At 39.9% G+C, this 25710-nt stretch overlaps 3 protein-coding genes across 4 annotated transcripts; 1 reads left to right on the top strand and 2 right to left on the bottom strand.

Moving 5' to 3' along the window:
- Positions 1 to 616: 616 nt before the first annotated feature.
- Positions 617 to 2312, bottom strand: LOC111226756 (probable alpha-ketoglutarate-dependent hypophosphite dioxygenase). Its single transcript, XM_022752069.1, has 6 exons — positions 2177 to 2312; positions 1634 to 1895; positions 1459 to 1550; positions 1134 to 1273; positions 921 to 1025; positions 617 to 813 (listed from the first exon to the last, which is right to left on the bottom strand). Exons 1-6 carry the CDS (start codon positions 2310 to 2312, stop codon positions 727 to 729), a joined length of 822 nt encoding a protein of 273 aa, XP_022607790.1. The 3' UTR covers positions 617 to 726.
- An 11643-nt stretch (positions 2313 to 13955) lies between these two features.
- LOC111226511 (cis-aconitate decarboxylase-like) lies at positions 13956 to 18060 on the bottom strand. Its single transcript, XM_022751703.1, has 6 exons — positions 17877 to 18060; positions 17356 to 17410; positions 17071 to 17258; positions 16575 to 16667; positions 15927 to 16132; positions 13956 to 15343 (listed from the first exon to the last, which is right to left on the bottom strand). Exons 1-6 carry the CDS (start codon positions 17892 to 17894, stop codon positions 14416 to 14418), a joined length of 1488 nt encoding a protein of 495 aa, XP_022607424.1. The 5' UTR covers positions 17895 to 18060; the 3' UTR covers positions 13956 to 14415.
- A 282-nt stretch (positions 18061 to 18342) lies between these two features.
- On the top strand, positions 18343 to 23238 carry LOC111226507. 2 transcript variants are annotated; one of them, XM_022751694.1, is made up of 11 exons: positions 18343 to 18369; positions 19152 to 19328; positions 19414 to 20916; positions 20997 to 21089; positions 21191 to 21295; positions 21417 to 21526; positions 21630 to 21821; positions 21933 to 22095; positions 22189 to 22354; positions 22557 to 22651; positions 22740 to 23238. In XM_022751694.1, exons 2-11 carry the CDS (start codon positions 19172 to 19174, stop codon positions 22823 to 22825), a joined length of 2670 nt encoding a protein of 889 aa, XP_022607415.1. In that variant the 5' UTR covers positions 18343 to 18369; positions 19152 to 19171; the 3' UTR covers positions 22826 to 23238. The 2 variants fall into 2 exon arrangements, with proteins under 2 accessions (XP_022607415.1, XP_022607416.1); XM_022751695.1 differs by having other exon boundaries at positions 21633 to 21821.
- Positions 23239 to 25710: the final 2472 nt, after the last annotated feature.

A 25710-nucleotide genomic window follows, 5' to 3' on the forward strand; every position in this document is an offset into this window, starting at 1 on the left:
ATTCATCACTGATCCCTGAACTCTGGCAACCAAACGTTGTTAAAAGTAACATGCAGACTTAAGACAAACTTGAATGATGATTTTTCAACAATGAAACAAACTTCCAATCAGAACTAGATTAATTAAATTAGTTCCAATTTTCTTTAAGATTTTAGAAACGTACCTGTATAGACAGGCAGGTTTATATTTTTTATGAGTTTTATTTCCCCGTTTGACTATTCACTAAAATTATTTTGATAGGACTCCTTATGTTGAATGAAAACTGTGTCTGTCTTATGCATGAATGGTCATGGGTTGCAATACAGGACATAAATGTAAAAAAACGTTGGATGATGTAAAACATTTTCCCCATAAGTATCCATAACTGATTAAAGACCAGAAGAGGAAAGATTGAGTTGTTGTCACACATTGTGCTAGATTTTGACTGTTTAATACACATCATGTATACACATACACAATACACATCACGTCATGAATGATTACAGTAATTAAGCTTGATTATACTGTTCTGTATTTTATACATTTGCAACAACAACAACAACTGCAAAATTTAGGTGAAGTGGAAACCAGATTCCCTGAGATTTGTCAATGATTGTGCACACGCATGTGGCAGAAAATGATGATGTCAGTTATTATATTTTGTAAATAAGTAGAGATTTTCATAGATGCATTCCTGTAAAATGTGGAAGTAATTGTTGTTGCATGTAGAACAAATTCAGGATGTTTTCACAGACTTTTGCCTGAGAAATGATTGTACTGATCGGTTCCACAGGCCAAAATTGTGGCATGAAATTTCCTGGGACGATCAGGATCCTATCAGGAACAGAAAGAGTCGGGATCAATAACCTACACAAGTCAGAGACTATAAAATGATTACCTGCAGAAATACAGGAATTAATGTATTGTTATGTTTGTCTCACCTGTATGGGGTAAGCACAGGTGGGAACATATCGGATCACAAATCCACAGCGCCTCCTCTGGGATGTGTTGGCATCACTGGCATGGACAAGGAGTCCATCATGGATCTTATAAAAAGAAAATCAAAATCAGAAATCATACAGCTTGTATTATACTTGATGTGTATATTTAAATTATTTGTAACCCTGTGAACTTTAACAAACAATTGAACTCACAGACATCTGCCCAGCCAAGAGAGGGCAAAACACAGCTTCATCAGCCTGCACCAGCTCCTCTGGGATTTCCTGGTTGACTGACAGCATGTTTCCAGGGCGGATGGCTTGACGATGAGGCAACATCCCAGAGCAGTGGCTGCCTTCAGGCACACAAAGAACAAAAGGCTCAACTCTGTGAAACAGGTTGTTGATTTCATGAAGTAAATCTAGTGTTGTTATTCCACACATGATGGAAAATAAGGTAACACTTTTCTTTAACGTTTCACCAGGACAGTTGCAAAAGGGATAAATGTGCAAGAGAAGCATAAATGAGCAGCTGAGGTACCTGGGATGACCCGAAGGGCTCCGTTCTCTTTCAGTGAGTCATCGAAAGCGAGCCACACAGAGAGAACAGGGCCGCCAGCAATACCCCAGTACCTGTGAACGCAACAATTACAGTTAGAAAACAAAATGATGCAAAACAAAACCTTCCAGTGTTTTTTTCAGTATCTAAAATCTACCTCATATCCTGATGCCAGGCCACGTATGGAAGTTCATTCTCTCCAATACTCCCATCGGGGTTGGTTTCACCTTCTTCGTTCTCCTGGATGTTGGCTGGTTTGAGTGCTGGGTATTTGCAGATGAAGCGGGAGTCCAGCAGGATGACGTCGGGGCCCAGGATAGCTCTGACCACTCGCATGATTTGAGGGTGTTTGGCCAAACCCATCACCCACGGATGCTGAAGGTGAACATTGTGGAGGCTGTACTGGGTGTACTCTTTACCTGAGGATACACACATGTAATGTGTCCATAATCTCTCTCATAATACGCCTCATTATATTCATTTTTAAGTGTAACAAAAAGCTGATGTATACAGATGTACTGTTCAGACATGAATTAGACTCATTGTCTATACTGAGCAAAAAACCACATTCATTTTATTCAAGTTTTATCCAAGTTATCCAAGTTTTATCCATTTTATCCACATTCATTTTATCCAAGTTTATCCAAGTCATTCCTGCCCTCTTCATCATCATTCTCCTGTATCTTCTGGTGGTACTTACCGAATTCCCTCTCCAGTTCAGAAAAGGCATGCCTGGCTTCCTTCAGCTCCATCTCGTCCAATACAGGCAGTGTTGAGAGAAAGCCCTGCTGGTTGTAGATCTCTTGGATCTCTGATTTAGCTGTGGATGTAGTCATCTCCATTAGACTGCTGATGCCCCAGGCTTTTCTGCTTCCAAAATTTATGGGATAGAGACCGTGGTGGTCAGGAATGGAGACAGAGGGAGAGAAAATAAACTTGAAATGTGGCAATTATTTAGTGCAAGCAAGGAGAATAATCTTATTTTCCATCTAGTTTTTGAGACAGTCTGAACTTCAGCTGTTTAATGAGACTGATGAGAGAAACTCACAAGAGAAATTTTACAGCCCAAAGTAATTATATCCCTTTATATTAACTTCAGTGAGTATTATCTTGCCTCCATACCTGTCTGCTGTCCAGTTTTCTCTTGTTTTCTCTGTGAGTCTGAACACTGGATACTGCCAATCTGTGCTATATATACAGTGCAGAAGATTCGCAGGAAAAAACCTCTCCCATTAACAGCATTTAATTTATGTGCCCTTCCCAGTTCTTCTACATAAGGCGAAACTAATTCCATGTTACAACAAAAAATTTTATGTCTAAATCCATATTGATATGACAAATACTTTTTAGATCACAATACCTCATTGTTCTGTCAGATGCACTTACCCAATCACAACCTTCTATCCAGTGTATATGAATATGGTTGAGTTAACAGAAGTTAAACCCTATTGGTCTTCTGTCAATTTAATGGAAAACATTCCAGCCATTTTCTTAATCTTCTTTTATAATACTACTACTACTACAACTACTATTACTGATAATAATAATCTTTATTTTTATTTTCATAGCAAGAAGTTCAGCTCCAAGTGCTTTGCAACAAAGAAATTACATGCACCAAGTACTTCACTTGAAAAACCCATAAAATGAACATAGAAACATATTAAAACATTATTGTAAAATGAGATGAAGAATAAAATGTATTGTTGTTCATATCATAAAATAGTTATTATTATTTAGATCAACTGTTCTGTTCTCATCTTTATTGTTCACGTACACATGTAAAGAAACTTGTTATCTTTGCCAAAAGTCATTCTCATGTTATACCGTGTTTGAATATGTGCGTGCATCATATCAACTCAATTAATAAGTTCACAGCCTGTTTTTAATTTAACGGATAACTAGGTACAGACATCAAGCTACAGAACTTGCTGAACTAGATGGTCTACTTATTGGCTAGAACACAACATTCGGGCCAGCCCTATGAAGGCAAATGTCACTGACTGAATGATTGACTGAGTGAGCAAGTGACCAAGTTACACCATTTGTCAGTTGAATGCTGTATGACGGAGAGATAATGTTAGACCATTGGTCAGATGGGCGAGAGTTGGATGTTCCCCATTGGTCATTGCGCTAATGTAATCCGAGTATTTGTAACAGCTATAATAAGAACTTATGGTGTGTGTCCTTTTAGAGTGCCACAGGAACGATATCATTTTGTAGGAACAACATGGAAGTTATTGTGGTATCTTGAGGTGCTGATGTGAAGAAGTGATCACCGCTGACAAGTCTTTACTTGCAATCAAAAAGAGGTTTATTTACAAGAAAGAAACAGTGTCAAAAAATGCAGAATCCTGGAGCATCTCTGCCAATGTGAGATCTCTTCTCTACCGTCTCACAAACCCCTCTATTTATCTGTCTCAACCCACCTTTGGAATGTGCACTTCTTCGTATAAGAAGAAGCCTTCACCCAAATAGTTGACCACATCTGGTCTACGGCCTCTGGTCTCTGGCCTTTGACCTTTTAGGCCAGCAAAAACCCCCACATCCTGAGTCTCTTGTACCGTATGTAACAGAAAACCAATGTTTGACCACTTTTGCCCCCTAATGCACATTCCTTAAACTCAACTTACAATGGATGTTTCAAGGAAACCTTTGACAAAGTCTTGGTTGACACCCTTCTTGGACTTTAGGATGAGACACACATAGAAGAAGAACATGCAACAATTTAGAATGTTGCAACATAAGGAAATGAAGTGGATAATACACTACATAATCACCCTGGTTCCCTTGACAAAAGAAAAGAGGGCTGAGATTTCAGGTTGTACAGACTTTCTTTGATTGTTTATAAACACTACAGAACTGATTGTTCTGATAACCACTGGATATGCAAGTGTTTACTTCTCAGGTATTATGTACAGGTGTGAGAGTGAATGGGAAGGCTGCAACCAAGACTGCATATGTACATAGGCCAAATTTTTGTGATACACCACCGTGTGTCTTATTTTTGAGTGTATGTGAGAGTAAGGCGGGAGGGTTGTTAGACCTTTGAGTGAGCAGTGCTTGGCAAAAGAGAGTTGAAGAGTTGAACTGCCTGTGAGAAAAGGCAAGTAGACTGTTGTGTTGTTCTGGTCCAGATTCTGCTCAACCTTTTTCTAGATGCTAGTGGGATGAACACTCTATTGGAGGAGTGAGATTGATCTTTGATAATGTTGATGGGCCTGCTGGTGCAGCATTTTATTTTTCTTGTTTTAAGTGTCCCGAATGGAAAGCAGGGGGCAGCAACGATCTATTCTACCTCTCTCACCACCTGCTGCTGGGTCTGTCAGTCAGAGGTCAGTACACCTTGTCAGAACAGGCTCTGCAGTGGTCTTGCAGAATATGGTGAGATAGGGGGTGTGTGTTTGTGTGTGTTTGTGTGTGTGTGTGTGTGTGTGTGTGTGGGGGTGGGGGTGGGGGGGTGTGGGGGGGTGTGGGGGGGGGGGGGTGTGGCGTTGACCACCTTAGGTTACTTACAAATCGTGAATCTAAATGGGGATTGATCAGCATTGTTCTTTATGAAGTTTATGATAGTTGACAATTGAAAATTAACATTAAGAGATGACTTCACACCTGAACACTGAAAGGTTTATTTAAAACACAAATGTTTTTTAAGTTTAGTTCAATAAAACATAAAAAGTCTCTGAATGTTAACAGTTATTACTATCTGCTACATCTGAGCATAACAGTTGAGATCAAAACTATTATAATAGTCAAATTGTGCAACGAACTACAGGTAGGATTTGTTTCTGCATTAACTGCAGACATTCATTTTATTTTGTTCACACTGCTACATATGATATAAAGTAAATGCTGAGGCCATTATATATTTCATTGCTTATTATTTATTTGAATTATTTAGTTATAACTTTTCAGTTTTTACTTCATCTATTTTTATTTATTCATATAAATGAATGTTTAAGTCTTTCATCTTTTATTTAAATTAATTATTTTTCTTTACTTTTGTTTTATATATTTTATCATACTTTATTTTAATATAATCAAATATTCAACAAACTGCTATACAAATAGTTAGCATTTTAACAAGTTAAAATGATGTGAAGAAGGGAAGTGTGGCACCCCTTGGCATACACAAATGATTTAATTGTTTATTAAGTGCTCAACAGCCAATTGATGAGGACAGTGACCTATTAAAAAAATAAAGGTGTAGCAATAGCTGAAAAATACTCACTAACTAATATGCTCTGCTGGAAAAAAGTAGCTAATTTTTTGGTAAAAACAGGAATTGATTGGCTATTGTGATGCACAGTCTTTAGATAAACAAACCAGGTCAGTACAATGTCCTCAGTGTCCACAGCAGTTTAAAATGAACAATTTAGGAGACACTGTTTTGTGCTGAGTGTTCTGCCCCAAAGCCATACTGATTTCAGCTAACACAGATGAGAGATCCAAAAATAAGTTCAGCTGTCTAATTAAAGTAATTTAGACTAGACTATTTCAGTCACTTTGATCACTTCTTTCATTCTTGGTAAGACACCAAATATAAATAGTAGATTTCCACAAGGGTCCACAGGTTAAGTTACAACTATACAGTACACTGTGGGCTCTGAATTAACAGAGCAAAAAACTTAAGAATAAATGTGTGAAGTTCTTCATGGGGCAAAACATTTTGGCCCAAGTTTTACTTTAAAAAGTACATCTATTTTTTAGAGGCTTAAACTCTCCCTCAGTTGTGTACCTTATGCAGCTGATAGGTCAGAGAGACTTAAACTTGCTCCCTCAAAAAAGCTTATTTATAATGGGAATACGGCACTGGACCAATATCATATGGAAAGATCCTAAGTCATTGCTGTGGTTGACCATCAGCGCTGTTTTACCTTCAGCATCTTTCCCCATATGATAAACAAAACAACACAGGCAAATCTTCAGCGAGTCCTTAACAAGTACAAAGAATAATGACATCTCAGACTGATGTCACTGTGACTGATAAGGAAACACCTAAGAAAGTTTTGTACTGTAAGGTCAACACTGTCAACTGATCTTATCCTATATAGAAAACACAACAGTTATCATATGACTGATATTATTGTTGAAAAGGTTTGTTTATTTTGTGATAATTATGAGGGCCTGCTGATATATGATCCATTACTGGAAGGATTTTCCTGCACTGACGCTTCCTGCATTGTTGTGTTTTATCATAAAGAAAGATTCCTACGGTAAATATGGAGATAAAGACAAAAGGGACCCTGGGATGCAAAAAATATCCGTTTACATGTTATAGTGTAACATAAGCAGTTGGGTTTTGTGTAGGACACACTCAATAACAAGGAATTCCACCACAAAGCTACTCTCCATCCACAGCAACACACCCACAATATAATAGTGGTACAATCTCAGGTGTCTAAAGACAAGAGCCTCTACATCTACAGCTGTGACATACGTAGATGGAGTTTCCATGAGGAACAAATTGGTTTTTATGTTGAGGTTTACTATCAGGAAATGATGGTCCTTTCCCTCTCCTGGTAATAACTGCATCATCAATGGTGTCATGTTGTCGCTGATATGCTGATAGGTCACACACAAAGGTATTTGTGTTTTGATGTGGTGTGGGTGAGAATTCTGGGCAATGAATAACTCAAAACAATTGCTCATTGACCCCATTTGGTCTACAACATGTGTACAGTGGCTTCAGAAATTCTTCTGATCCCTCCACTTCTTGCACACTTTTCTGTGATGTGAATTTAATTTTGAATGAATAAAATCATTTTCTTTCCATCAATCTACACTCAATAACAATTAATGACAAAGTGAAACCATGTTTGTTTTTTTAACTTTTTAACTTTTTTGCTAATTTATTAAAAATAAAAAACTGAAATCTGATATTTCCAAAAGTAATCAGACCCTGTGCTGTAGTACTCCTATCTTTAAGATGTGTCTGTAAATTGATTGGAGTCCATCTGTGGCAAATTGAATTGATTGGTTATAGTTTAGAAAGTCCCACACCTGTGTGTATAAGGTCCCACAATTCACACTGCATGTCAGGACAAAAACCAAGTCATGAAATCAAGAAGGTCTCTGTAGACCTCACAATAAAATTGTGGCTATGCATAGATCAGAGCAAAGGTATAAAACCATTTCTAAAGCTTTGAGTTCCCAGGAGCACAGTGGCCTCAATAATTATAAAATGGAAGATGTTTGGAGCCACCAGGACTCCTCCTAGAGTTGGCCATCAGGCTAAACTGAGTAACTGGGCAACAAAGGCCTTGGTCACAGAAGTGACCAGGAACCCAGTCACTTTAACAGAGCCTCAAAAGTCCTCTCCCATACCATAACCCCATCACCACCGTATGGGGCACTCTATTCACAACGTCGACATTAGCCCGCATGACAATATACATGGTGTCTACCATCTACCTGGTACAGTGAAAACTTAGATTCATAAATATAAAGATTAGCATTTGCCCATTGAAGTGGGTTACGACAATAAACTGCAGTCAGGTCACGACCCTGGTCATGACGACAACGTGCAGATGAGCTTCTCAAAGAGGTTTCTGACAGTTTGTGCAGAAATTCTTTGATTGTGCAAACCAACTGTTGCATCAGCTGTCTGGGTGGCTGGTCTCAAACGATGTTGCATGTGAAGGAACGATCCAAGGTTGGTGTGGTTACATGTGGTCTGCGGTTGTGAGTCTGATTCGATGTACCTTTCACTTTGATAGTGACCAGCCCAAGGCACTCCTGTACAATGATAATGCTGAGTAATATCAGCATCTTGATATGACACACCTGTCAGGTAGATGGATTATCTTGACAAAGAAGCGCTCTCTACCACAAATTTACACCCAGAATAAGCCCTCTGATTGTATAGAAAAAGACCTTACCTCCTTTATATCAAATAATGAAAAATGGGGGTAAAAACAAAAGTGATTTCATTAAATATCAGGAATACACTCCATTCCTTTCAGGTGTCTCTGAAATGCTCAATGCTTCTGCTGTCTCTTCTCCTCTGAGGGTCGAGATAGAGGAGGGTCCAGTGAAGAGGAGTGTTGCTGTGGGGACCATCACCTTCCTGTATTTCAGAGATCCAGACCACAATCTCACTGAAGTGTCAATCTTGAACTAGTCAATGTGAGGAACTCTCTGGCCTTAATTGTGAACACATGAAAATACATCCAAAATCTCAATCTAACCATTTGGCCTACTTTGTTTCATATATCAGCTTTTGAGACCAAAGTGTTTGTAGTTCAAACTAGAATTTCCACCTAGCAGTTGTATGCCTCTGACAACCAACCAAGTTTCAGGAAATATGGTTGCAATCTCCCCTTCCTGAGTTACAGCATTGAATTATGGCCAGAAGTGTTTTACAGAACATTGTGATTTCACAGGGAAGTCGACCACTTGGATATATTATCACTTAATTTTATCCTTATAGACATTTGAGTTTAATTGTGTCATGATTAGTGTATGAATTTGTGCCCTGTTTGCACCCTCTTTGCTTTAATTATTCTTGAGATGTGTCTGTAACTTGATTGGAGTCCATCTGTGGCAAATTGAATTAATTGGTTATAGTTTAGAAAGTCCCACACCTGTGTGTATAAGGTCCCACAATTCACACTGCATGTCAGGACAAAAACCAAGTCATGAAATCAAGAAGGTCTCTTTAGACCTCACAATAAAATTGTGGCTATGCATAGATCAGAGCAAAGGTATAAAACCATTTCTAAAGCTTTGAGTTCCCAGGAGCACAGTGGCCTCAATAATTATAAAATGGAAGATGTTTGGAGCCACCAGGACTCCTCCTAGAGTTGGCCATCAGGCTAAACTGAGTAACTGGGCAACAAAGGCCTTGGTCACAGAAGTGACCAGGAACCCAGTCACTTTAACAGAGCCTCAAAAGTCCTCTCCCATACCATAACCCCATCACCACCGTATGGGGCACTCTGTTCACAACGTCGACATTAGCCCGCATGACAATATACATGGTGTCTACCATCTACCTGGTACAGTGAAAACTTAGATTCATCTGTGAAGTGCCAGACGCCATCAAAGATTAGCATTTGCCCATTGAAGTGGGTTACGACAATAAACTGCAGTCAGGTCACGACCCTGGTCATGACGACAACGTGCAGATGAGCTTCTCAAAGAGGTTTCTGACAGTTTGTGCAGAAATTCTTTGATTGTGCAAACCAACTGTTGCATCAGCTGTCTGGGTGGCTGGTCTCAAACGATGTTGCATGTGAAGGAACGATCCAAGGTTGGTGTGGTTACATGTGGTCTGCGGTTGTGAGTCTGATTCGATGTACCTTTCACTTTGATAGTGACCAGCCCAAGGCACTCCTGTACAATGATAATGCTGAGTAATATCAGCATCTTGATATGACACACCTGTCAGGTAGATGGATTATCTTGACAAAGAAGCGCTCTCTACCACAAATTTACACCCAGAATAAGCCCTCTGATTGTATAGAAAAAGACCTTACCTCCTTTATATCAAATCATGAAAAATGGGGGTAAAAACAAAAATGATTTCATTAAATATCAGGAATACACTCCATTCCTTTCAGGTGTCTCTGAAATGCTCAATGCTTCTGCTGTCTCTTCTCCTCTGAGGGTCGAGATAGAGGAGGGTCCAGTGAAGAGGAGTGTTGCTGTGGGGATCATCACCTTCCTGTACTTCAGAGATCCAGACCACAATCTCACTGAGGCGTCAAACTACAACCAGTTAATATCTGAGAGATCATCTCTCTCCGGCCTTATTTGTGAACACATGAAAATAAATTTAAAATCCGCACAAACTCTGTCCATTGGGGCTGCTTTGCACAATTACTGTTTCAGATATGAGCTTTTGAGACCAAATATCTGTTATTCAAACAACACACACTTAGATTGCGACTAGTGTAGTCAGTTGTCTGTGCAGAGGTATGCTTCCTGTGTAGTTCTGCTTACTTCTGCTTATTCCTGAAAACATAATTTTATTTTTTTGCAGTTGAAGAAAAAGTGAAACAATCGACACCTGAAGATCTAACGCCCTATGGTCAAATGATTACTTATGAGGATTCTTTTTAGTTGATGAACAGAAACCAAACCAAACTCCACACATTTAATATCCATAACATATTGTAGCCCAGATATGGGGCCAATGAGGATTTGTTTCCTCAACGAGGTATTGTGTCAGTAGTGAATGTTTCCACCTTCAGTGCACGTTTCCCCATATTCATATTTTTTCTGAATGCTGAAATGTCAGTCATTGTCATTATTGTGTGTGATTTCTCACCTACTTTCAAGTGTAAGATGACTTATCAATAGCCATGACAGAGAATTGACCATCCGTTATCCATTTCCTGATAGTAAACCTCAACATCAAAAGCAACCTGTTCATCACGGAAACTCCATCTGTTTATATGTCACAGGATAGATGCTCTTGTCTTTAGACACCTGAGATTGTAGCAGTATTGAATTGTGGTTCTGTTGCTGTGGGTGGACAGAGTATGAAAAATATTTGCCTGTAATTAGGGCCTATTGTGTTTGGAGACTCTTCGATGTTATTGAGTGTGTTACACCCAAGCTCATTTGTTTTCATTTTAGGTTAATCTTTCCTTATAATAAAACACTGCAATGCAGGAAGTGTCTGTGCGTGAAAATCTTTCCAGTAATGGATCACAATGTGTATAATCATATCAGCAGTCCCTCATAATTATCACTAAATAAATTAACTTTTTACCATCGTCTAAATACTCAGAATTCCTGTGATGTTTTCAGTGCTTATCTGCTTTGCATTATTCTTTAGGCATATTTCATTATCAGCCACAACAATATCAGTTATATAATAACTATTGTGTTTTCTAGGTCAGATCAACTGAAGATATTTACCTGATTTGCAGTGTTTCACTTTCCTTATATAATGTATTTATTCAGTGACAACAGTTCCTTATCCTAAAGTAGGCTATAAAACTACACAAATATCAAAGTGTATTTATCACTGTGAAGTTTTTCCTTATCAGTCACAGTGACATCAGTCAGAGATGTCATTGTTCTTTGTACTTGTGAAAGACTGTCTGAAGACTATAACTTGAGACTTAAGATCTTATATTTGGATATTCATCCAGTGCTGTATTCCTATTATAAATAAAAAGATTAACCACAGTTAACCTCTGACCTATCAGCTGTATAAGGAACAAAACATAGGCCAAAATGTTTTGCCCCAAGAAGAACTTCTTACATTTGTTCTTAAGCTCTTTGCTCCGTTAATTCAGAGCCCACAGTGTACTGTGTAGTTGTAACTTAACCTTTGGACCCTTGTGGAAATCTGTTCATATTCATATTTTGTTCTCTTACTGAGGATGAAAAAAGTGGTCAAAGTGACCGAATAGTCTAGTAGTGTGTTAGCTGAAATCAGGCTTCATGGCAGAACACTAAGCCCAACACAGTCTCAGGAATTTTGTTAATTTTAAACTGCAGTGGAAGCTGAGAACATTGTGCTGATCTGGTTTGTTTATCTAAAGGCTGTGGATACAGATCAATTCCTGCTTTAACACAAATATTAGCTACTTTTTTCCAGCAGAGCATATTAGTTGGTAAAGTTCAGTTCAAAATTCAATTAATAACAAAGTGTGTCACATTATTTCGTGCATACACAGAACCTTTTTTACAGTCAGTTGAATGTCATCATGTCAGCTCCTATATACAATGAGTATGCTCTTAAACCCTGCTATTCCTAATGATCGTTTGAAAGTGTTATGCGTCACAGAACTTAACTTTAAATTCAAAGCTGGATCATTGTACAAGAACTGTATTATTTCTATGTTAAAGTGTAGGGTATTTGATCTTTGATCAAAGTACAACCATGCTGCAACATTGGTGATTACACCTGTGATGTCCAGTTAGAAGTAAGAAACCAGACTATGAAACCTCATAAGGATGTGTAAGGGTATCAGAGCATCAGTAGGCTTCTGAACATAAGGTGAAACTCAGTTGCACCTATGGTTAGGAGGTATGGGAAGAGCCATAGAAGCAATAACAGAAGTCACAGTGGCCATCCTTGACAAATGACAAAATGCACAGTTCAGCCTTGCATTGAAAAACAGATGTGTAAGTGCCTCTGACTTTGCACAAGAATTATCTGTGCACACTGCTGTGACTTATCAGACTGTGTGAAGGACAGTGCATGACGTCAATCTCTACGGATATGTCTTAGAAGAAAACCATTGCTAATAAAATGACACAAAACTGAAATGAAAAGAAGCCTGGTGAATATCGGAAGCACACTCTTTGGTTGGATGAAACCAAAATAAATTTGTTTGGTGTTTGAGTCTTCCAACATGATATTGATCCCAAACCATACACACTTACAATAAACAAAAATCACACTAGAGTTGAGAGAAAAGTAAAAAGTATGAAGTTAGTCGGACATTTCTGATTTTAAAAGTATTTGGCTTCATTACTCTGTGGCTTCATCTAAAAACAAAAACGATTACATTAAATGGACAGGATTTGGGATTTCTTAACACTTTAGTGATACTGACTAAGCGTGTACACAGTTTTGTTGTAAACTGTCAGGTTGAATTACAGAGAACAGTGTCTTAAATAATTAATGCAATTAGTTGGGTGCCATCTGTCAAAAAAGAGCCAAATTAATAAAGTAGTCATTTAAATTACCTAAATTACTTGTCAAGATCTTCAAACAGTGCCAGTTCTGCTTGTGTTTTCTGGAAAGGCTGCCTTTAAACTTTGTGCTTCAATTTTTGACACACCCTGCAACTCACTTTAATAATAAACTTAGTCCTTCTTTAGAAAGTCATTACGATTTATTAAGGCTTTTCAAAATGCTTCTTTGTGGTTTCAGCGGTGCCAACACACTCAGGCCTGGCCAGACAGGGCAAAGACCTGTTGGTTTCCTCTTGTGTCATGCAGTGCTAAACTGGGCAAGTGTGTGAAACAGAGGCCTGATGTCTCCAAGACAGGTGTCCATTTCCTCCTTTGCAGACTTATTGACAAATATTAACTTAGGTATCACACACTGGAATGAGGAAAACAGCTCTCTCTTCCCACACTGCTCTTTATTTCAAACAGACGCTCCTTTTTGTCTGTACTGTACAAATGCACTCACTTGAAAAAGAAAAACACCTTTATGGGAAAAACCTTTATGTTATGTATGCACAGCCATTACTTGTTAACTTTTCTTACTCTACAAATTTCCTGCTTGTTTCAACTGAAGGACACAAGAATGTTTGTCCCTTTGATGAAAATAGGATTACGGACATTCCCAAATGATTTATTCGAAGTGATTAAGCTAATATGAGACTAATGTGCTGCACTACGCACTACTCGTTAGTCACTAATTTTCTCCACAGAATGGTTAATCACTCACAGGAAGATATGTGAGTATTTTTTTTCTGAGCCAGAGACAACAGATTAAAAAACCATTCTCCTCCCAGATCATGCAATTGAGTAGTTTTATTCCATCAAAAACACGCAAACAAATATGCCACATTTGTCTGATAAAAGGTTTTAATATCAATCAACAACATTAACATTTTAAGAATTCATTGTTGGCAGGAATATGCAGTATAAAGTACAGTAATGTATATACAATATTAATAATTGAAAGTATTAAGCATGTGAATCTTCCTTCATTTTCCCTTTGCAAAGTAACTAGATCACATTTTACAACCCATAATATTGATTTCTTCATAAAACAGTGAAATAATATATTCTGATGGCTCAACAGGTATTTCAATGTATTTCAGCTCTGCTAAATGAGACTGGAATATGAAAAAATAACTATAGTGTTGTGGCCTATAGCTGCTTCCTATGAAGATACCATTACCAAGTGTAGTAGGCACACTTAAATTCATTTGACAATAAATTCCTGGGTAAAATATCCTCTTATGTATTTATGTACAATGGTTTCTGTTTTGCTGTTATATGTGTGTCTGTAAATGTTCATTGCAGCTGTGAGAGAAGGGAGGTGCAGTTCTCATGTTTGTCCAGCTCGTCCACCACATCAATCAGCCTCTCAACCTTCTCTGATGGAAGCACCGTCCCTGCGTTGTTTCTGAACTTCTTCCTCAGGCTCTCATTGGTCAGTGGGTTGCGCCAGTGGCCGTAGAAGGTGTCACAGCGCCCCTTCAGGATGTCTCCTCCAGCAAGTGTCACCTGGACTTCGCCATACATGCGGTTGAAGTTAGCCGGGTTGTCGTGGGGATGCTCCATGTGAACACGGCTCAGCAGATCGAGCAGCTCAGGGCGACTCATGGCAGAGGGTGTGAAGGACTGCACAGTCACCTCGCCATCCAGGAGGGCGCTGCAAGCATTGAACTGGAAGGAGTGGCGTGCCTCATGCTCTGACTCAGGGAAAGGCCTGTTGATGTACTTTGATTTGGGGACTCTGAGCTGGATGTCCTGGATTTGAGCTGGGGAGACAGTGCCAGGACCAACTCCCACAAGAAGCTTATGGACCGAGGCTGCAGCATCTGCCACCCAGTGCATCCCCAGATGGGCGGGGAAACGCTTGAAGCCTATGTCCTGCTCCTCTAGCAGGAACATATGGCTGTCACCCCTGGGTGACTCTAAAGGCTGTGGCACGTAGTCTTCATAAAAAGCACTGAAGCCGGCCACGCCTGCGACAGCGTCCAGGACCAGGGGGCTCGCCTCTAGGCCTCTGGAGGCCAGCAGGGCAGCTTCCAGCCCCAGACGTGATGCGTTGCCAATGTGAAGGGGTTTAGACTGAGTGGCAGCGTTAGCCATTGGGGCTCCAGATAGAGAAGCAGCTATGGCCAAGGCATGACTGCACTGGGAGTGATCCAAGGACAAGAGGCGAGCACAGGCAGCTGCACTTCCCATTGTCCCTACCACACTGGGAGGGTGAAACCTGGTGATGAGAGAGAAGAGAGAAGAGAGACTTTGGTTAGTTTTTTTTTGGAAGAATTCAGGCCTGTGACTAAAGGAGAATTCTCCATCATGGCTAGAGCAGAGCTCCTGTGTGTAAAGGTGTCTCTTTGGACAAACAGCTTCTCTTTTACGTGACTCTCCTCTCCACAGACAGACACGGCATATTTCAGGGATCTTAAAGGAAGTTGGGTTTTAGTCATTTCAGTACTTGAAAAACAAGCAAATAAAGTGGTGGGTCATTTGACTTGGTGTAAACACTTGACAAATAGAGTCTTGTGCTAACACTACCCACAGAGCCTCTGCTGTCCCAGTAACACGCCTTTCACAGCTCATTGACACCACTAAGAGACTGCGCATTACACTGCACCGGCCTTCTTTTAAACCACACTGCAGAGATCAGCAGAGTCATATATGGATCTCTTCAGACTCATGTGGATCTTCAACAAGGAACTGGCTTTATATCCATTAAATGATCGCTTAGGTAAAGTACAACACCTGCTGTTATTAGCCTATATAAATTACAGTATCTATTTTCAACAGGACTCACGCTATGAGGCGCTCACCTCTTGGGGATGTTGTGGGCCTCATTAGAGAACCTCATCAGTCGTCCCTGGATCTCAATGCCGACATTGAAAGCCAGCAGGAAGTCCAGGCCACTAGGTTTTCTGTTAGCGGGCATCATGTCACTGAGTGCTAACACAGCAGGAAGGACTGCTCCCGAGGGATGAGTGGCAGGGTGCCACGTATCATCAAAGTCCATGGAATGAGTCTGAAGCAAGAAGATTTTAATAATCAAATGTTTGTACAAAATAGTTTATTAAATATTGAAAACAATTAGATGGTCATTGTTAAATTTTTCACTCCCTATCTGTGCTCTGTGGCCAGTGTGCTTTAATTGGAAAATCTCTTTAATTGCCGTAACAAGCTTCAACCATCAGAGGCAAATGCAGGCTGCAGAAATTAGCTTTGCATCCTGATGGCCTCTTCAGGAACGGTGGCCAAGCTGTTTGCAGACATAATGATATAAATTGACATGAAAAGGTCAATTCAGGATTTTCATCAGCCCCCGCTTGTGGTTGGCTGCCCAGTTTGTTCCATAGCTGAGTATAAAATAGCCATGGTTTGCTTGAGGTAATGGAATTAGTGCATCTGAAATTGTATGGTGCACTGGGGACAATGGTGACACATATTTTCCACCTTTTTATACTCACCGCCACTCCATTGACAAAAGCTGCCAGTGTCGGGGAGAGCCTGGTGCCGCTGCGTCCGTATACAGAGCTGATGTCATCAGAAGTGTACATGTGCTGAGGGGAAAAGACAGAGACAGGTAAACACAGGGAGTTGTCACACGGGCATTTTTAATACAATATTTTACAGTCATCATTCAGACAGGTACACATAACACGACCTTGAAATAGCTTGGGCACATCACTCTTCAGTGAATGGAGGCTGAATAAGTTTCTTTGTAAGTCATAAACCAATGAGGGAAATTTAAAAACCTGTCTGTTCCCAAGTTAAATTAGTGCATTATTATAATAATAACCAGTGTTTTCTTTCCTTCATCTCATCTGTCCACACACAGCATATGTTCTGACTTAGGACGATTGTTTCTGTAAGGTCAGGCATTTGCTTTCATCCTTCTCATTGCCTCATATCAGATAAAAACCTTATTTTGCCCTATTTTTCCCTTCCCCTCCTGCGCCTCACCTGACAGTGCTGCAGGGCCAGTTCAAACACGTCTGTCGTGCTGCCAATCACACCAACCCCAATGCTGTCCAGCACCATCCTTTTGCTGCGGTGGAGGACTACGGAGGACAAGTGCTGGGGCTTTATTTCACTGATGAACTTCCCAAAGCTGGCTGTGACTGTGTCCTCAGGGGCCGGGCACTTCAAAACTGCAAGGGGAAAGCAGCAAGGAATGTAGTGATCAGATAAAAGGAAAGAGGTAAAGAACAAATATTTTTCTACAGTGTACAAAAAAGTTGAGTTTACCTTCTACTGCTGACTTGTGCAGTCCTCTGACAGCCCACATTGGTCTAATGGTTTTCTGCAGGACAAAAAGGAAACAGAGTACCTTTAATGACACCTGTAAACCACTAGGGAGAGCATTTATTGTATAACTATAAAGTATTTTATTCACATCTCATACCTATTACAGGCTGTGGACATGTGCAGTGATTTTAAGCCTTTTCTTTGTCTGACTCAGATTTAATTAAATCATGTCTGTGCCTCTTTTGAAAGGCTTGCTGATGAGGTGGTGCTGTAGCAGGTGTGAGACAGCATGTGTAATATGCTCCACATTTGGCAAGTAAGGTGCAACACCTACACAGTGAAAGTTATGTTCTGATTTTAGAGTTTCATGTTAAACCTTTCACTCGACTGAATGTAATTGTAAATGTCCCCAGAAATCTGCTTTACTGACTTAGACATGAACATGAGTTATGCCTTTTATTACACATCAGATCTCTATTAATATAGGAAAATAGGCTTGAAAAATATCTTTCAATCTTTACCTGTAGTGTGGAGATCATGGCTTCAGTCAGTTGTTTCTCTCACGTTGCTCTTATTTCTTCTCTCTCTACTGATGCAGTAGTTTTGCAGTCAACAGGTTGTTGAAGATGCTGATGCTTTTCATACTGAGAGTGCACCTGCCTTATATAGGCCAGGACTTACAATGGCCCCTGATACCAGCCAGGGAGGAACAAGGAAGGGCAAGCATATCCATAACAAAACATTATCAGATTTAAAGGAGGAATTTCCACTGTAGTCCTCATCATCATCATCGTCATCATCGTCATAACCAGCCCCAGAAGAGGAGGAGGGAGGAGTGGTACTTTATTGTCTAAGATGAGAGGCAGTGATGTCACCTCCCAGCTGGCAGGTTATAGGATAGTGTAGGGGAATTTTCATGAACTCCTCCTACACATGGGGAAGCCTTATTTATGACAAACTTTCTTCCCTGCTTCAGAACAACTCACAGTTCACCTGTCTGACCATCTTAAGTAGGTAAGACTCCATTTTAATTTTCCTTATTGCTGCCTAGCACAAAGACTTTATTACATGTAACCTTTGAAGTGCTACATAATGAATTGATGGTCATAATGTGCTTTTCATATAATATAATAATTCTGTTGTAGATAGATATTTAATCTATCTACAACAGAATTATTACAATTTAAAGTTGTTATATATGAGATTACTAAATGTCAGCGCTGAAAAAGTATAACTGACAGAATCAAAAACAGTACCTTAGTACACGGTGTGCTTGTCTTTGGGGGTAAACATCAGTGTGTTAGTTAAGAATAAATGCTTTACTTATGTGGACACCTGCTTTCCAGTCATTAGGAGAGGGAAGGTGAACACAGTTACTCCTCTGTGCCCCTTGCTGCTGTCAGGTTGCAACAGTGGGTCAGCCCTCTCATTACTTGGTTGGGTCAGGGACTTTCAGTTCTCTGGGAGATAAGACAGAAAAGAGCCTGAAGGAGCAGAATGCTCCAGTTTGACTTTAAGTTAAGTAATTAATCATCATATTTGGAGAATGTCATCTGTTCCTTACAGTATATCTGTTTCTTACAGTTATTATAATTTGCTTTTAATCCTATTTTTTCCCCATATTTTTGCAACACAGTGAGATTATTCCACTTTGGCAAGATTAACACAGTATTTTCAATTTGTGTTGAATCATTTGTGCATTCAATATTGCACTTTATATTTTTATGGAAAATAATCAGAGTACTGTATTTTCATTCATGTACATGTTCTCTGCGTCATGTCTTTCATTGTTTCAGTAAAACTGCAGATTGACACTATGGCAGCATTAGATGGGTTTCCAGCCAGTTTCTATGCTGAACCAGGAGTGTTGGGCATTTTAGCCAATGGGATCAGTGCATTCCTCGTACTTCTGCAGAACTTCAATGAAGCGCATACTGGCATTGCACCAGTAGGAGTGGAGAACATCCTTGCAGGTGAAATTCTTAGAAAACTGCACAATAATACAATAGACAACCATGCAAAATTGTTCTACTAATTTCAGTTTCATGGTTTTTACAGGTGTCCATCTCATCCTAATTGGTGGTATATGCCAACTGGTGGCTGGACTGCTTTCCTTCAGAAAATATGATCATCTGAGTGGCACTGCCTTCATTGGCTATGCTGCTCTTTGGAGCAGTTATGGTGCCACTCGAATCTACTTTGGTGCCTTTGATGAAACTCCTTTAACAGTTCCTCTAGCACATGAAATGATGAACAATCTTCCCCTGTCCACTAACATGATGAGCAACATGTCTCAGAATGCCACCTCAGACATCCCAGTGAACAATATATTTTTGTCCATAAAAGAGTCAGCGATTGCTGGTCTGGTCCCCTATATCCTTCTGTCGTTCCTCCTAGCCTTCTGCTCTGCCACAGTCAACTACATCATGCCTTTTGTTTTTGGGGCCATCACGGTGACCTTAATTTTTGAAGCAGTAGCTGTAGTAGCGAGCTCCTGGGCTCTTGTGGTCTCTGGGATTTTTGAGTTGCTCATTCTACTTTTTGCCATCTATGGTTCGGCTGCACTGCTCGTCAAAGGTCTGACTCAGCGCCTAGTCCTCAAAGGCTTTGGTACCCCTCTCTTTAATGTTCTCCTGCTAGGGACCGCCAACTCAGCAAGCGCCCAGAGCATTGGCCAAGAGAAGAAGAAAAACACAAAATATGCAGAGCCCATGGCCTTGGGTTTCTTCTGTGACACTATTGCCCCCTTTATCTTTGCTTTCTACAGCTTTGGGTACATGAAGTCCTTTGGCTTAGGAGCTACATGGGTCTCAATCATCTCAGTCACCCAGCTGTTCTCAAGCTACTACGCCCATCTGCGCCAAGATTGCTACCACACGACTAAGTTTGGTCTTCATGCTACATATTGGCTCATCAAGGCTTGGGATGAGTTTGTGCTATCTGTTCTGATTGTAGAGGAGAGTACAGTAGTCTCAGGGAGGCAAGCGATGGTGGGCGACTGGTTCTTTGTGGCAGCAGCCTTGGTGCTCTGTGTGGGAAGCTTGAACATGGATGTCCTGGAACTGATCCACAACATGCTCTTTGTCCTGCTCACAGTCTCAACAATCCCCCAGATCCCTCTCCACGGTTACTACATCTTCTTTGGTGTGGCTTGCTCCCTGTTCACTGCAGCCTCCCTGTATGGTACCTTCTCACGTCTCATCAACACAATAGCAGAGAAGTCTCTCATCCCTGTTGGCCCACAGCCCCTCTCCACTGAACAGCTACAGAAAGCTTTCAAGTGCAACAGGTCTAGACAGGGAGACCAGGAGGTGATTCAGGCTTCAGATGCCCTGTTCTACCTTTCAAATGGGGTTGCAGCCCTCTCAGCCGTCCATGCACGTGTCTCAAGCTCAAATCCTTCCTTCCTCAATCTGACTGTCCCTTGGGTCCTCATCTCTGGAGCCATTATCCAGACCTATGTCAGCCGGCTGCAAGTTACAGGAGGTGGGCGTTTTGGATCTGTCATCTCGTCCTTCTATGTAGCAGTGTGGGCAACCTGGACCTGGTTTAGGTTTGCAGGTATGTTGGTACAAACATGTGATTAAATGGAGATTTGTTCCAACTGAATTACCCAAAATTCTTATCACATTTTTTTGCAGGTGACCTGCTACAATTTCCCACAGAAGCATTCTACGGTTTTACAGCAGGAGCCATTGCTTTCCTGGTCATTAATGCTTTCCTCATGCTGATAGGTAAGGTTAACCACATTGTTTTTTAAAATTAAGGATTATTCTTGTCAGTTATTATTATTACTAGTTGAGCCAATTGTAATTCCTTCCACCGTTCATATCAGCTGCCTACAAGAACCTGGTTTTGCTGGTTCTAACAACAATCATGGAGGTTGTTCTGGTCTGTTTCCTGTTGTCCACCCTGCAGCGACTGCCATACCGGCTAGAAAGTAAGCACAGACAAATCCTCATTCTATACATATTCTATAGGTTTTTAAATGTAGAAATGGCTTAAAATTAAAATTGTATCAGCGAAATTCTGAAAATATTGTCACAATTTTTTTCCATTAGTTGCCATGCTTGCTCTGGTTTCAATAATTTGTATATATGGAGCTCTGGCATCACTGGTCAACTGCATCTTCTCAGAGAGACTGCTACCTATGGGCCCTCCCTTAATAAAGGTACCTAATCAAAAAACTCATATTCTATTCCTCCTCTAATGCTATAGTGGTGTTCATCCTGCTCACATTATGAACATGTCCCTCCTTCTGTGGCTTGTCTCAGGAGACAGTGAAAGAGGAATCCTCTCCAGAGACGCCCTGTCCAGTGGGAAATTCACGACTCACCGGTGGTCTCCTGAAGATCGCTGCCCTTCTGGAGGAAGGTGGAGTCTGTGGTATTCCCACAGACACAGTCTACGCCCTGGCCGCCTCCTGCAAGAATCCCCAGGCTATAGAGAAAATCTACAATATTAAAGTAAGAATTGAAAAATAAGATGTTGGTTGAAGTGTAATATGGGACAGATCATTAAATGTAGTTTCCACACTGTGTGAAACTCATCAACCTGTTGTCTGTGACCTGCTCCAGGACAGACCAGCAGAGAAGCCCATCTGTATCTGCATCTCTAGCGTGGAGCAGCTGGTAGAAGCCAAGCCTCCCTTCAGTCCTCTGCTCTGGGAGTTCATGAGGAACGTGTATCCTGGAGGCATCAGCTGCATTGTCAGCAAAGGCGACTGGCTGTTCAAGCTAGGTAAACTTGGTAGCTGTAGTTAAACATCTTTGTCTGAGATAAATAAATGACAGTTACCAGTATTCACCTCGGCCTTTAAATGATCTTATGCAGGAGTGGGACCAGCTTATGACCGTGTTGGCACCAAGGACAGCATCATGATCCGCGTCCCTGACCACACTGTGACCTGCCACCTATGTGACATCACTGGACCCCTTGCCATTACCTCAGCCAATCCCAGTGGAGAGGCAGACAGCACCCACCACAGCATGGTCATCAAGTAAGCGTCTTTTCACAGAACTTTGCTGCACTCAAGTCCTCATGCATGTCAGCTGTTATTCAGCTGACCCACTACACATCGGGCCATGTTTCAGTTTGGAAAGATTTAGAACTGACTTTACTGCAGAGGAATTATTTAACTTACTTTTGATAACCACATGCACATTCAGTTACCCCCTCTGCTTCCTTTCATTTTGCTGCAGTCGACTGGGACACAAGATTCAAGGAGTTCTGTGTGATGGGAACTCTAATGAAGTAGTTGCTTCTACTGTGGTCAACTGTCTTAAGATTGATGAAGGTAAAAATATCCCTATTACATTTGTTCTTTTTTGTGTGTTTTAACAGACACTTTCTAACTCAAGCCTGTCTTACTTTTCTTTCCACAGGGACCATCACCATTGTGAGGGAAGGCTGTGTCCCTGCAGTAAAGGTTCGACAGATCTTCGACAGACTAAAAAGCACCATGGTGTGATCGTCATATACCTCATTTCTCTCCTTTCCAAGACCCTCGTCGCACCTGTTTCCCCTACAAGACCTGTTTTTCAACTCCTCCTGAATCCATTCAACAATCTCTGGGACACTTTAGGGAAAATATGAGAAAGACTGAAAGAAAAATGATAAATATAACTGCTAATATATGTGTAACTGGCTGTCTTTGCCAATGTTCAAGTTAAACATAAATGTATAGCTCACAATGCCCGTAATGTACACTTAACGTTCTCAGCAAGGAATTTCTTTCACATCAAGAATCTCAGTTGACATAGCATGACTTCATAAAGATAAGGTCTGTCAGCTGTACCATTCTGGCAAGAAGTGGAAGAACTCTGATATTAGTTTCAAAATATCAAAATGTTTTAATGAAATTGTTGTTATATGACTGTGATAATTGTGTAAATATATGTTTATACTTTTAAATTATAATGTATGTTGATGTAAATTTCACAACTTTTCTTTCCATACAGAAAACTCTCTTCATATTCTTGAACTGAATAATTCTGTGAAAATAAACTGTGACTTTGACTGACGTTGTGTAACATTTATGTCCTAAAAGTGAAATAGTAATGTCACCAGTAATGTAGGTTTCAATAGATTAATTTAACTTGATTAATATTTTATTAATTTAACCAATTTGTAGAACATTTTTCCCTGCATTCAATAGTTAAGAGCTGACAGGCAGCAGTAAAGAAGGGGAGATATAAGGGAGGAAATGAGATGCAGAAACGTAGAAATTATGGTACATAATATGCATCTCAGCCACTAGACTAACAGGAAACCTCAAGGTTTAATTTCCAAAGAAAAAAAATATATATATAAAAATATATTTTTCAAACAGATAGTGTGTTAAAAATAAATCATTGTCCAAAATGAAACTTAATATTCCAGACTGTAAGAGCAGTTCACTTTTGCTGGGTATATTCACACAACCAGCTGTAATCTTTTTCCATTAGCACAATAATTATGGGTCACACCAATAAAATCTTAGTTGCGCAAACTGCATATAAGAAACAATAGAAACCTATAATGACACAGAGCACACACCACATGGCAAACGGGCACAGATAAGTAAAGGTCTCCTAACACTATACAAGTGATAGGACAAGACCTTTGTAAAACATATCAAGAAAGAAATTCAAGCAATGACACACTGTATTGCTGAAAACATGCCGTATTAGGCACAGAGTAACATGATCTAAACCAAACTTAATAAAAAAAGATTTATTTAAGAATCTACAACCAAACTACTGTTTGCTGTAAAGCTGTACCGTGTGCTTTGAACTAAATGATAACGTTAGCATGCTCACACTGACAATGCTAATATGCTGATCTTTAGCAGGTATAATCTGTAATCATGCTTATTTTAATTAGCATGCTAACATTTGTAACAGTAATTAGCACTTAACACAGTAAATTGAGGCTGTTGGGAATGTCATTGCAGACATTTGGTCATAAACCATTGGACAAGTTCAATTTTTGAAATAATGATACTAAATGAAAAGTAAATCGATAACTTAAGTTGTTACAATTCATGCTGAGGGGAACATGACTGTCGAAACTAAATTGCTAGAGGGAAAGTCAGGGGAAACTAAAGTCATTAGGATTTCCTTATGACTTTGAGGATCATGAAAATGTGTTGCCAGATATTTCACTGGATAGGTGAAAACCTCAACCTGCCGGTGACATTGGGTGAAAAGTGAGATCCTCAGAGTCATTGGGATTGACCATGGATAATAAATTTCATTCCAATTCATCCAATATTTCAGTTTGGACAAACTGACAGATTCATATCCCCATATCACATATGAGTTAACAAACTTGCACTGTTTTCACAAAATTTGTAAGGAGTCCTGTTACATGACCACCCTGATGAAAGTTGACTTAACTTTCAAATCACTGATTCATATACAATGTCATAATGCTCATTTGGCTGGTTTGCTGTTACAGAATGAAGCTTTATTTATTATATTATAAGTCAGGGTGCTGTAATGCTTAAAGAGAGTCTGTGCATTCCTTTTTTTCCCTTTGGATGGAATAAATACAACAAGGCCTTCTCAGGGAGATTTGTTAATGGTGTTGCAGATTTAATTGAATTTGTCAGTTCTCATGGTGGGTGGTTTGCAAACAAAGCTGAGCAACTTTAACCACCGGAATGTCCTTTCATACATACAGTTTCCACAAATATGAGACGTCACCTTTAAAACGCAAAATCTGCTCTTTTGACTACTTCTCAAATCTTGTTTGTTGTAAATTGAAATTGAAGGATTATTTTCCTGATACATCACCTTATAAGAACGAAAGAGGAAAAAAAGATAAAGAAACGATAAGGAAATATCCCTTAGAGATGAGTTGAGCCTTTAAAGATAATCAAAACTCTCGCTGACCTTGGAGTTAATTATTTTCTTGATGTCACTTCACCTGAAAGACTAGGATGTCTGTTACGGTAAGGAAATATACTTGTATTTTCCTTGCTCTAATTGGATGGGATCATTTTCCTTGTGCGGTACCCTCAAAGTACATCAAACATGAACTGAACAATATCCTTGGGATTTCCTTGTTGAAATAATGAATGTTTCTTTGTTGAAACGAGGAAACTGCTGTTCTTACTTAGTAACTCATTGCCAGGGAATACATCAGGATGTAAATGAGGATAAATTACTTTGAAAGAGCAACATCATAAACATTTATTTATTGGGTGCCATTATTCATCCACTTCCTGAAGGAGGGATGCTGCAGGCACAAGCGTAATGCTTAGACTGTAGTGTTCATTCAGAAAACAGAATGCTTAGTGATGTTCTGGTGGCAGTGAAACACATCAGTGCACAGTCTGAAAATATGAGAGCTATTTACACATGCAGTGCG

The sequence above is a fragment of the Seriola dumerili genome, unplaced genomic scaffold, assembly GCF_002260705.1.
Source record: "Seriola dumerili isolate Sdu_G_001 unplaced genomic scaffold, Sdu_1.0 BDQW01000161.1, whole genome shotgun sequence".
Classification (NCBI taxonomy): domain Eukaryota; kingdom Metazoa; phylum Chordata; class Actinopteri; order Carangiformes; family Carangidae; genus Seriola; species Seriola dumerili.